The sequence below is a fragment of the Penicillium lagena genome (assembly GCF_028827675.1).
Source record: "Penicillium lagena strain IBT 129212 chromosome Unknown utg000008l_segment0_segment0, whole genome shotgun sequence".
NCBI lineage: Eukaryota > Fungi > Ascomycota > Eurotiomycetes > Eurotiales > Aspergillaceae > Penicillium > Penicillium lagena.
The window spans coordinates 1,647,936-1,660,446 of NW_026623229.1; the positions used below are offsets into that span (position 1 = coordinate 1,647,936).

At 53.2% G+C, this 12,511-nt stretch overlaps 6 protein-coding genes across 6 annotated transcripts; 1 reads left to right on the forward strand and 5 right to left on the reverse strand.

The window, feature by feature from the left end:
* Window positions 1–81: 81 nt before the first annotated feature.
* On the reverse strand, window positions 82–2,337 carry N7510_011255 (putative C6 transcription factor; the record flags this gene model as incomplete). Its single annotated transcript, XM_056983180.1, has 5 exons — window positions 82–441; window positions 490–772; window positions 823–1,246; window positions 1,295–2,022; window positions 2,087–2,337. 5 exons carry the CDS (start codon window positions 2,335–2,337, stop codon window positions 82–84), a joined length of 2,046 nt encoding a protein of 681 aa, XP_056828674.1.
* A 412-nt stretch (window positions 2,338–2,749) lies between these two features.
* N7510_011256 (NmrA-like family protein) lies at window positions 2,750–3,661 on the reverse strand (the record flags this gene model as incomplete). Its single annotated transcript, XM_056983181.1, has 1 exon — window positions 2,750–3,661. One exon carries the CDS (start codon window positions 3,659–3,661, stop codon window positions 2,750–2,752), a length of 912 nt encoding a protein of 303 aa, XP_056828675.1.
* A 213-nt stretch (window positions 3,662–3,874) lies between these two features.
* On the reverse strand, window positions 3,875–5,587 carry N7510_011257 (sugar porter family MFS transporter; the record flags this gene model as incomplete). Its single annotated transcript, XM_056983182.1, has 5 exons — window positions 3,875–4,068; window positions 4,124–4,644; window positions 4,698–5,018; window positions 5,065–5,344; window positions 5,410–5,587. The coding sequence occupies 5 exons, from the start codon at window positions 5,585–5,587 to the stop codon at window positions 3,875–3,877; spliced, it is 1,494 nt and encodes a 497-aa protein (XP_056828676.1).
* A 1,051-nt stretch (window positions 5,588–6,638) lies between these two features.
* On the forward strand, window positions 6,639–8,476 carry N7510_011258 (homeobox domain-containing protein; the record flags this gene model as incomplete). Its single annotated transcript, XM_056983183.1, has 4 exons — window positions 6,639–6,811; window positions 6,894–7,005; window positions 7,065–7,705; window positions 7,756–8,476. The coding sequence occupies 4 exons, from the start codon at window positions 6,639–6,641 to the stop codon at window positions 8,474–8,476; spliced, it is 1,647 nt and encodes a 548-aa protein (XP_056828677.1).
* Window positions 8,477–9,076: 600 nt separating this feature from the next.
* Window positions 9,077–9,938, reverse strand: N7510_011259 (uncharacterized protein; the record flags this gene model as incomplete). The annotated part of the gene is made up of 2 exons (XM_056983184.1): window positions 9,077–9,513; window positions 9,572–9,938. 2 exons carry the CDS (start codon window positions 9,936–9,938, stop codon window positions 9,077–9,079), a joined length of 804 nt encoding a protein of 267 aa, XP_056828678.1.
* Window positions 9,939–10,277: 339 nt separating this feature from the next.
* On the reverse strand, window positions 10,278–11,940 carry N7510_011260 (flavin monoamine oxidase family protein; the record flags this gene model as incomplete). Its single annotated transcript, XM_056983185.1, has 4 exons — window positions 10,278–11,227; window positions 11,285–11,673; window positions 11,721–11,758; window positions 11,812–11,940. 4 exons carry the CDS (start codon window positions 11,938–11,940, stop codon window positions 10,278–10,280), a joined length of 1,506 nt encoding a protein of 501 aa, XP_056828679.1.
* Between the last annotated feature and the right edge of the window lie 571 nt (window positions 11,941–12,511).

Sequence of the window (12,511 nt, forward strand, 5' to 3'; positions counted from 1 at the left end):
CTGTATGTACCCTCGCCGTTAATGATGACGCTTATGACCACGACCGAATCGACGGTGATCGTGCGTAGTGCTGTAGACCATTCAAAGAGCAAAACCATCAGCTGGAGGCATGTATTCCGAATTAAAGTCCCAGGTGTTGTAGTTCGACAAATTTAAGAAATTATACAAGCCAGAAGTGGCATCGTCCACCACGCCGGCATGCACCGGCTGCGGGTCGAGCAGTTGGTCGAGAATATAAGACAACTTCTTCTCGGCTTCTTTGCAGGTGTGGTAGTTGCCATGGCCCGGGCGCGACACCCACGACAAGAAAGACACGAACACACTGAGATTGCGGATGAGCTCGGCGCGTGGCAGTGGAGTGGCATGTGGGCCCGGTTCATGCGACTGGCGCAGAAGTTCAATCAGCAGCACACTGGCGCTGGGTAGACCATAGCTGAGGACCTGGATTGCAGTTAGCGCGCGATTTGAAAAACAAGAGAGTGTACTTACGATCCATGAGAAATGACGGTCCATGTCTACCAAGGGATTCCGAACGGAACTAATCTGGATCACCATGGACAGCAGCTGCCGTGAGATGTCGAGTAGGGCTTCCTGCCCGGTGTTGGTGTGTTTGATCAAGGAGCGTTGAAGCAAGAAGAATGTGTATAGATAATCCAGGTACATGTATCGCACAAGGAGCGAGCCGTCGCGCTCATCGCCTGGCATCTGTCGGTCAAACCGAAGGTGCTCTGGGCAAGCTTCCCACACGGCGCGGGCGTTCTTCGTTATCTCACTAAACCTAATTTAGATTTTGGATCATATGATGTAGGCCTAGAGACTCACTTTGATTTGCGAATCAAGTCACGCTGCGGGTGAGTACCCAACGCAATCTCAAGAGTTTGCTCCCGAAAGATGGCCAATTGATATCGCAGACGGGCAGGGCTCATGCGATTCCTGATTCCGTTCGTGCTCCAGCCGGCGCTGTCAAGCTCGGAAATGGCTTTACTGAGTGTGTCACCGCCGGCTATTAGGACGCCATCCGCCAGGTCCAGCGGGGCCGTCAATGTGCAGTAGCGATAGTTCATGAGAGGCGGCCGCCCAACAAAAGTCGCGATCAATTTGTCCATATGGAATGCACTCGCAAAGCAGCCTCGTCGCCATTGACGCAGGAAGAACGGGCTATCATCGGAATCATCGGTGTCCTGGTGCAGACCGGCGGCATAGATAGTGGCTACCAGGTCACCAAGACGACGCCATGCATCATAACCTATATGATTTGTCAGTCAGAGCGCAAGGGATGGAGAAAAGAACTCACTTGAATCGCCATACTGCTGTGTGCGCAACATCGCATCGTTGTATTGCAGAAATGCTAGCAATTCATTGGCCGAAGAGGCCTGCTCACAAAAGTCGAGACATTTCGCGCTGGCTACGGTCACTTGCTCCAGAAGGCGGTCTCTGGTTCGGTGGTCGTCGGCCGTCTGGGCAATAAGCGGATCATTGTCCGGGGTGCAAACTAGTTGCTGACCACACAGCGCAAAAATGCTTCCGAGGGCCTCCCATCGGAAATTACGGCCCGTAAACGACGAGCAGTACTCCTTGACAGTCATAGATCGGTGCGTAATCAACGGCCGGGAGGAGTTATGAATCATCTGGGTGGCAAGATCCTGCAGCTGAGGGGTGACATTGTTGGCGTCGAACCCGTCAAAGATCTGGCGGATGGAGCTCAAGATGGTGTCTATCATAATTTTCGGCATGGCTGCATTCCCTCCTCTGGCATAATATCTCTGGACTAATGTCTGACACACAGTGAGATTATACAGGAAATGAAGAATTTCCAGCCCGGACTGCAGTCGATTTGGCTCGACCAACGTGTCTGAGGATACCGAGTCGGAGCTCTCATCCGGTTCAAAGGGGATTTCATTGCGGTGCTCAGCCAGCACCGCAGTGTAACTGGTAGACCCCAAATATCCCGGCAGCGTAGAAGAGTGCTGCTCTAACGGTGTATATATGCGGCCATTACCCAATGATCCAGGGCTGGAGGCGCTTTTTTGGGAGAGAAAAAATCAGTTACGGCGCCTTGGCAGACCAAGCAAGAGTTCGCGCTTACTTGGAAGTTGGTTGGCTGACTAGCCGCTTCGACGCGACTATCGCTGCATGGACCGGATCCGATGGTCTTCGTCTGGTCATCGGCGCCGGATGGTAGAAGCACTGATCCGGAATGCGCTTAGTCGTGCAGCGTCGGCACACCGGTCGCTCGTGGTCGCACCGCTGCTTGGATCTGCGACAGGGCTCGCACGACTGCAGTGTGCCATTTCGACGAGTGGCTGGCGATTGTGATCGCCGTTCGGGGTCCGCCATGGCGAGGTGAGGAGTTCGTTGTAGGTGTCGGAGTAAAATCGGAGTAGAAGTGGTTCGTCGCCTGAACAGGCTTAGGGTGGCGGAATACTCCACTTGTTCTGCTACACATCTAGACGTAGTAACTAGGACAAGAATCTGTTATATCCATACCGTATTCAGCCTAATTTTATACTATTGTGTATATAAACAGTTGGCGTGAACATTATGAATTAGAGATGTAAAAATCACTCAGCCCGCTGTGTATGTTTCTGCAAACGACTCAAAGACTTCATTTGTCACTTGTAGCTCGCTTTACCTATGCGCTGCTATGCGAGAGTGCTTTCAAGTAGTTTGAACAAATATTTTTCAATAAAATTTTCATTGATAGCCACAGTTTGACGCCGCCAGAAGAGCAATGTGGTAGTTGCCGGTATCAGACGCTGTAGAGCTCCTTGTTGGCTTCCACCCACTCCTCAAATCCGGTCGCAGGTTTGCCCGTGTACAATTTTACATTCTCAACGCCCTCTTCATAATTCGCACGACGCCCCTTGTCAGGACCCCCCGTTATCCGCACTATATACTCCGCGAACGGCCGGGGTGCGCCGGCCTGGAGATGCCCATCCAGCTCCTCCTGCGCATTGATCTTCGAGAACTTGACTTCTTTACCCAAGACCTTCGCAATGGCTCCAATACCCTCTTGATGTGTGAAAATCTTGGGTCCATATAGATACACCTTGCGCTGGTTATTGCGCGGACCCTGCACTAGAATCGTGCCGCTGACGCGACCCATGTCGATGGGCGTGATGAGGTCAAACGTGAAGTCTGGAGCGAAGAGCTTTACTTCACCGGCATTTATAGCATCCTTGAAACGAAGAGTGTTCGTGGCGAAAGCTCCCGGCCGCACGGCCACGTAGTTCTCCTGCCCGAATACTTCGTCGAGACTGATCTCGACTTGGGCATGGACGTAGGCAATGAGTTCACTGGGTGGGACGTCGGCCGGCTCACTTGAAATGGTGAAACTGCTCAGGAAGACGACAAATTCAATACCGGAGGACTTGAGAGCTCGCAGTGTGGACCGCATGTGGTCAGGCTTCCCGAATGCGCAATAGATGAATGCACGTCGGGCACCTGATTTTTCAACTGCTGCGGCGACGGAGTCGGGGTCGGTCAGGTCAGCTTGGACTCTTTCAAAGCCGCCAGCCTGTTCTTCCTTTGCACTCAGCCCTGGGATGGGCTTCTGCGTGTCGCGCATGGCTAGGAAGACTTTGGCTCCATGCTCATGGGCAGTGCGTGCCGCGACAGAACCGACGCGGCCAGTCGGGCCAAATACAATCACTGTCGACATTTTGGAAAGAAAGACAGATGTTTGGGTGGATTAGAGAAGATGGTGTTCTTCCGACTGCCTTTTGTGCTTCGCGAGGGGAGCCCGGTCTTTAGCCCACTTTATCTCCGTCTTGGCTCCGTATGGGATTACGACACTAAAGTACGACAGCCGAACAGACATATCCTCTTATTATGATATCGATTTAGATCAGAATCTCGCCCAAGGCCGAGTAGTTTACGCGGAAGAGCTCGCATCCTCCACCTGCAGGACTGGGGTCTGTTCCTTTTCGTCTCGCAATGCCACGACGCCCACCTCCTCTGGTAATGTGCCCAGGGCTCTCCCACCGAACAATAGATCAATTTCCTCGAGTGACTTTTGCTTGGTTTCCTGAAAGAAGAAATAAATAACTGGAAGGGAGACGCAGAGATCTGGTAGAGAAAATCAGCAGATGTACACAGTAGATAAGAAAGGAAGAAAACCCACTCCATGCGACAAACACAAAGTAAAACTTCCATTGAAGCTTGCCCAGCGCAATGGGCGACACCTGATTCCACAGAGTACTGACTGCCCAATTGCCAATCCCCACGGCGAAGGCATTCCCTTTCCCCCGAATCTGCATCGGCATCACTTCAGCCATGTACACCCAGCTGCAAGGCCCAAATGACAGCGAAAACAACACTGACACGAGGAACAAGAAAAACACCCCGCCTATACTATACCCGAGCCGCTGGCCATCCGGGTTCTGTGAATTTAGGGCTGCCTCACAGACTAGGGCGAGCGAGATGGTGATCGAGCCAAATAGCATGGGTTTGCGGCGACCCACCCGGTCGAGCAGAAACACGATGAAGATTAGGTTGGTGATCGGGCCAACGCAATTGTACAGACCCGCTACCAGCGTGTTGCGGTGGCCTGTGATGCCGAGAGCCTTGTACATGATCGTTTGGTAGTAGCCTATCACGTTGATCCCCGTCATCTGGGTGAATGCTTGGACGGCGACGCCGTGACTAGCAGATCGTTAGGGATTATCATGATAACAAAGGAACAGCACAGCACGTACAGCAGGCGGGTCCGCCATTGCGGAACAGTAAACATAGGCCCCCAGCCCGGCGTTCGGAGAGCCTTTTCGGCCTCGATTGTCGTCCGGATCTCCGTATACTCGCGGTAGATCCAGGCGTCATTGCTACCATCGAAGTGCAGTTTCTGTAGAACGCGCCACGCCTCGTCATACTGCTGCTTTTCAATGAGGTGCCGCGGCGACTCTGGCACAAACATCATGCCAATACCCAGGACCAGCGCTGGGACGACTTGGAAGGCGAGCGGGAAGCGCCATTGAAGTTGGCTAGTGTCCGGCGCATGGAGAGACCCGTATCCCACCCATCTGGCCTTGATTAGGACAATATGCAGAAATTGAGGAGGGAACATACGTGCTCACAATGAACCCAACGCCTATCATCTGCTGCGCCATCCCGACCATCATGCCCCGGGACCGCGGGTGTGCACACTCGGCTTGATAGACCGGTACTGACATGGACAGCAGGCCAACAGCCCAGCCGGCCAGAATACGACCGGTGAGGATCATGGCGAGGCTCTGCGCTGCGGCTTGCAAAGTTGCGCCGATCAGGCAGATGAAAGCACCCATTTGGATGGTGAATTTGCGGCCGAAACGATCCATGGTCAGGCTGCCTTGAAACGACCCGATTGCCGCTAATTTGGAGTAAGATCAGCCTATTGTCTCTTGATTTTGTGTATTTTCCATTGGGATACTATACCTCCACCAGAATAGGTGCTGTTGATCGCCCCGATGATGGCCGATGCTTGCGTAGTATTGAAATACTTCAAGAAATTGGGTGACTGAATTACATCTGTCATCACGCCGGAATCATAACCGAACAGAAATGAACCCGTCGCCGCCAACACGGCCACGGAGACGGCGAAGAAGCGGCCCATATTTTCGGCAATTCAATTCGATAGTGACTATGCGAGATAGCAAACGCCCCCAATATAAGACGTCGACATAAGTTTGTCCAATCTACACACCCTACCGGACATGGCCGGTCTCATATAGACGCAAGCAAGAGCGTTGCAATGGCGGAAGAGAAACGACAGGGGGTGGAAAGTGAACAAGAGCCCAGAGGACCGGGGTGGGTTTTGCAAACCCCAGGTACCGGAGCTTCTACGGACATTCAACCTATCACGGCCGGGTAGTACCCATGGGCGAGGCCCGTGGGCCGATAGCCTTAGGGTGTCCCGGTGTGCCGATTAATGCCCATTCCCCGCACTGTCAAGGGTAGAGTGGATTAATCGGGCGAGATGACCTGCACGAAGGAATGCTGGGGGGCCCGTTCATGACGCGCCGGAGATTCCAGGCCGTTCGTCATGCGATCAACGCGAGATACACGGAATGTCTCGCCCTGTCGAGGAATGTACCGTTCCACGTGACACATGGCTGAGGCTGAGTCATGCAGCCTTGACAGATCACCTGACTTCGTGTCTTCACGCGTTTATATGACGACCAAGCATAGTTCAGACAGGCCACGATGACAATGAAACGAAGGAAACCAAAATTAAGATCAAAGAAAAATAAGGATGGAAGTACATCATAACATGAAGACGCGAACAGACCCGATCTGGGTAGATTGTGCATACAGCGAACGGAGGCATGGTGGGGAATTCTCCGAATTAGCTAGACAGTCGAACAGAGGAAAACGAAGGAGAATTCAAACCAAATGAACCCGGACCGAGTAATAGATGGAATCGCAGTCGAGTAGCACCGACACGTCCAAGTACCCGGTACCTCGGCGACGCACTGCCTGACTAGCGCGGCCCACGTTCCTGCTACTTTCCCGCGTCCACATCGCGACGCGATTCTGGGCACTCGAGCCTCACGGGTCTGCTCTTCCCTTCCCACTTCTTCTCCCCTTCCTCTTCCCCTTCACACACGCACACCACAAAACACACAACCCACCTATATCCAACCACATGCCCTTGTCATAGCACAATGTCAGACCCGGAGTCTTCGGTGGCGGCCTCGTCCTCACCCTCTCTTTCGGCCACCGACTCCAATGTCCTCAACTACGCCTTCCTGGTGCATTCCCAGAAAACCCTCACCCAAAACCTCCCTCCCCGTGTCGATAACAAGCTTCTAGCACGCCAGAAGCGGCGTCGGACTAGGTATGTTTCCCATTTTTTGGCGTTCTCGCCGCGCCCCCAGACGCGCCTTGGCTAACCGGCATGATCGTGTCCGTCTGTATAGCCCCGAGGATCACGCGGTTCTCGAAGCTGAATACCAGAAGAATCCGAAACCGGACAAGGTTGCCCGAGCGAGTATTGTCAGCCGCGTCTCGCTCGGCGAGAAAGAGGTTCAGGTATGTTTACAGGAATTTGAAACCTCCGATTCCCTGACCCTGACTTTCCGGTGCTTCAGATCTGGTTCCAAAACCGCCGCCAGAACGACCGCCGCAAATCCAAGCCACTCCAGCCGCACGAACTGCTCGCTCTTCGCTCGAGCATGACCGACTCGTCTGCACAACCGGCCAGTGATGATAGCGCGTCGGCGGAGCCGTCCTCGAGTGGGGCCGAGCCATCATCAGACACGCAGGATCTTCACGGGCCGCGGACCTCGAAACCATGGGATGGCGAGATTTTGCAGTTCTCTGATCGATCTGACCCGGTGAGCGAGGATAAAGAAGGGGAACCCGGATTGCCTTCACAAAGTAGCCAGTCCACCGTCGCAACAGACGCTCTGGAGGACACACAAACAACGATTCACGAGGACCTGGAGCAACCCGACCAGGACATGGGGGACGGGTCTTCGCCACACCCGCCTAAGCGGAAACGCTCTGCGTCTGATATCCGTGGCGAGGGCGGAAACGAGCAGTCCAGCACAGAAAAATCCCCGCCGTCGCTGCGGCTGTCTATGTCATTCGATGGCGAGGCCATGGTGCGCAAGGAGGGCGAGCTGACCCCCTCGCCGCCGAAAAGTCGCAACGCGTTGCGCATTGCCATGTCGTGTGATGGCAAGGCCGTCATCCGCGCAGAGGACGAACCCTCCCCTCCAAAAACCGCGTTGCTATGTTCTCCGTCCGCCGCACAAAATTCTCCGGTCTCCGGCGCAGCAGCAGTGCCATCTTCCCTACCTCAACCGAAAAAGACCGCGTGTTTGGCCGGTCCCGCGACCCGCGGAACTGGGAGTCGTTCTTTGACACGGACGCCCGCAGCGCTTTGTCGACCCCGACGAGCTCCCAACCTGGCCCGAATGCCGCGTCTCCGGGCCTGTTTCATTCACGTTCCCAGCGTTCTCTGAGCAGAAGTCTCTCAGGCAGACACAGTCTCTTGGCCCGTGCCGAGGCGACCACCACACCCATCTCTCAATCGATAGGCGAGAAGCGGCGAAAACTCTCACGGACCGTCTCTTCCCTCGGACGGCTAGAGAACAGCCGCAACCGGGGTATGGGTTTTGCCCCGAAGACGCCATTCAAGCCCATGTCGTCCAAGTTGAGCAGCAAGCCAGATCTTCAGCTGGATGATGACGACGATGATGGTGATTCAGACAAAGAGAACTGGATTCCAGGCACTCGGACCTCGAACATGCGTCGCAAGACAACCTCACACCCCTCCCGCCCTGTCCTCAAGGAAACCAACCGAAACCGAGGGTTGGGTATTATGACCAATGGCAAGCGCAACAGGCCATTCCCGAATGGACTACAGAACAAGGCTCCCCCCGAACTCAGTGCAGACGTTTCAGCGTTTATGAGTGGTGCAGGCGGTGCCAGTCAGGAAGATGATCTGGACTGTGTGCAGGGCCTGTTGTCGCTAAGCCAAGGGGCATGGAGATGATTCAAAGTAAACTTTTTTTTTCGTTTGTTTTATTTCCTTTGTTCGGATGTGTGTTTGTCTGTGTCCATGGCTCTTGAGATGTGTAGCAAGCAAGCGATTCTTCATGATCCTATGAGTGTCTTTCTCTTTTCCTGTCTGTATTTGTTCAGAGTGCAGATACTACCTCTAATTCTTGGAATAAATCATATAACCTTGATTCTCGTATGTTCTGGTAGTCCTTTCGTATACTCTACAGTTGGCTTTGTCTCTTTATTCCACATCGTTGTCCTTGTCGTGATCATCGCCTGCATCGTCTTCTTCGTGTTCTTCCCCTTGCTCATGCTTGTGCTTCATCTCATCCAGCTCCTCCAGCGCCCATGTTCTTCCGCTTGAATAGAATAGACTGCAGATACTCAGTGATTCCTGACTGCGCTAGGATGGCGGCGATGGTGTGATGCACGCGAATCAACTCTATGTGTGGGAGCGGGATGCCCTGCCCTAAATCACTCTGCTGCAGCCGCACAGTCGTCTCGGCCAGTTCGCAGAAGTCCCTCTCACAACGAGGGCGGACTTTGAAGATGTATTGATTTGAAACAGCCTGAATACCAAGCGAATTAGCTCTTATTGGGGGGCAGCGAAGTGAGCGATGGGGTTACGTACGGTAGGCTCAAGGGAAACTCCAAACCGGTCCCATTCCATGGCCAGCTCGTCCCAGAACGTGACCATATTCCCTGCAGATCTGACCGTACGCGGCTCAAGAGCATTAGCTGTGCTAGGGAAGTAACGTCGCAGTGCCTGCCAGGCACCACTGCCAGAGACAGCTCCAGAGTCGTCGTCGGTAGATCCATGGTACTCCTCGTAAGGACGGGGGAGGATGTAGATGGCATCGGTCAGGCCCTCCACGCGCTCATCGGGCTGTGAATGGTCATGATATCTGACCGTATCCATGATGCGAGTGACCACGCAAGCATCACCGTCTCGGTCCAGGCATTGTTCATGGAGCTGGCGCTGCTTCTTGTCATGCAGCTTTTCCTCATCGCCAGGGGTCCGACTCAGCACTATCGTGCTCACAGAGCAATCAGCTGGCTATGACTTAAGAGAGAAGGCGCGACTTACTTGGCAGGAGTATACAGTCTCTCAGGCGGGAGTACACTGTATGGAGCTGGTCATCGGCGGCGCAGCACATTATCTCTTTACAAAGCACGAGCTTGCCCTGGCTGAGTAAATGGTCGAGGAAAGCGCTGAGTATCTGCTTCTCCAAGTTATCCACACGCTCCCTGGCCACCTCGTATCCGTCCACCCGGATTTTGGCGATCGAGATCTGAATGTCGACCTCGTCATCCCTGGTGGACGGGTATATCAGACTCTCCACCGAAGGATACACGAATCCAGTGAGTTGATCCACAATGGGCTCAAAGAGGCCTGGGTCCGGATTCAGGTTCGGACCTTCTCCAACATAGAAGTTCGGCATCGATTCCCCCATAGTGGGCAAGAGACAAGTAAGCTTGGTAGTAAGAGGGTATGTCGAAGATGAGGCCGGATGGAGGGTTGGGGCCAAGAAATAGAGTGCAAGTGAGCGGACGGGAGAAGTGAATGAATGGAAGGGGGTGAAGAGAAGAGACAGAAGGTGAATGGGCTTGTTTATAGTCTTGCAAAACTGATTGATATTCACCCACGTGCGGGCAGGAACATCATCAAGGCTACCTATCGGATAGGAAGAAGTAGCCCTCTTTGATCTTATTGCATTTGAGATAGACAAGTCATTCTATGGCATCTTTATGCCTAACCTAGATCTACATCAAAGAATGAATCTAAATGGACCTCACTGCTTATGAGCAGAAGGCAGAGAATCATCTCTTCCAGCACCAATTCCCACACTCCCAAGCCCACGAGCCTGACATAGCTGCCTACCGGCACGCTCACCACTCCAATATGCACCAGTCGTTGTACCAAGTGCCACAAAGGGTGCAGTATGTTCGCCAGCAAACCACAATCCTTGACTACATCCTAGACCACCCCCGGATCGTAACGCCTCAATATCCTTGTCTGCTTGTGTGAGGCCAACCTGGAAGTTACAGTATGAGCCATTGCCAGCATAAGGATCTGCCTGCCAGCGTGTAGCGAGACAAGCGCTTGGTTTGCAGTCTGGTGAAGAGACAGAGTATCCTGGGAGACGCGAGAAGAAAGGCTGTAGGAACTGAACCAGGAAATCTTTGTAGTCCGCTGATGACGGTTCGAGATCTGCTATTCCTTCAACTAGGTGTGTGGCACAGGGGCCATAGACATAGAAGAGTAGTGTGGGTTGTGCGCAGGAGGGAGGGAGTGAGGCGAGCGAGAGACATTCTTGGCTCCACTGGATGTGCGCTGGGTGGTCTGTGTAGTTTGGTTCCAGAAACTGGGCCCAGTCAGGGCCTACTCCTTTGCCATTAGGTCCCGACTGCCAGAAGGCTCGTGGGAAGGTAACGTAGACTTTCTCGAGCCGGCCATAGGAGATGCCATCAATGGCTTGCCGCAGTCGATTGGGGAGCTGGGGGTGGAACGCATGCTGGTTTCGCTTGAGCCAGCCGAGTGGACAAGTCACCACTACCTCGTCGAAAGCATAGCGGTCCCCTGTGGTCGTGGTGAGGGTTACTTGATGCTGCTCTCCATCCTTACGAGGCACAGTGTCAATTCTGCTGACAGGCTGGTTCAACCGAATATCAGCCTGTTCACGAGCAGTCCTCGAGACATGCTCTAGAATTCGCTTATAAGTGGACGCAACGAAATAGTTACCTGGAGGGCAAGAAATTAGCACAAGGGAAGCCATTGGAGCAGACAGTCAGTACATACTCCCATCAGTACATTCCTCTAAACAGAAAAACTTCAAGCTCTGCCTCTCAATAGGATCCCCCACATAGGCACCCCAGAGCTTACAAGCATCCAGACAGAGTTCTTGTTCAGCGGGCGAAAACCCTGTCTGCTGGACTTTCTCCTGAAAGAAGTTGAACAGGCTTCGGCCTGCCGGGATAGACTCGCCGTGCTTGTTGCTGTACTCGAAAGCTTGCTCGATAGTCGTCCACATAAATTCCGAGGCCTTGGTTGCGAGATCCGCGTCGACCACGGCGCCATCCCGCGAGAGCAGGATATTCTCGCCCTCTGGATCATGCGTGGTTGTTTTGGTCGCCTCGGCTATGGACATGATCGGGTTGTTACCAGTACCATGTATCCAGTTTGGCCCGCTGGTTGAAGGGTAAGTATGAGGAGTGGCGGTAGATAAGGATCTTACAGGTCGACCAGGTGTCTGCCGACGTCTTCTTGATGAACCTAGGTTGGAGTTTAATATGTTTGTCTGAAATCCAGACAAAGAGGAAACATACCCTTCCTCCTATCCGGTCCCTTGCTTCTAGGATGGTCACTCGAGCTCCGTTCTGGATGAGAATGTCGGCGCAGCGCAGCCCGGACAGGCCGGCACCGACGATGCCGACGTGTAGTTGGCGAGTGTTCATGGTGTGAGAGCGACGGCGGATGATCCGGGCTCTTTCTTGAACTATATTAAGAAGAAAATGAGGCGATGGGATGGGAGAGAAACAGCACCATTAACCGGAACCAATTGTAGATGATGTGAGGAAATGGCGCGGGGCTACCCGATGATTGGGCGGTGCTACCTTGGACTGGGGAAACTATGAATAGATACAGGTGTTGAATGACAATGTCAAGTGAAAAAAATTCCCATCATATTTCCACTAACAGCTTATGCCCAGCATAATAATGAACGGATCAAAATAACCATGCGCCTTCTCAGTTTCCGTTCCCCGAACAAAACACAAAGCACCGCCTGCAACAAAACTCCGCATCCTAAAGAGATAGAAAATCGCTTCTTCGAAATGAAAAAAAAACCTAATATGTACATTCGGTCGGGAGATAAAATGAATGGGTATCGAGAAATAGAAAGTCAATGGCAGGCGAGACAGATCACCAGAGAACGAAGAAACCGGGAGGTGGAGGCGGAAATCAACTCCCAAGCGAAAAAAAGCGCTGACCGAAGTCATCGGGAAGAGGGAAAGAGAAGGTGCAGGT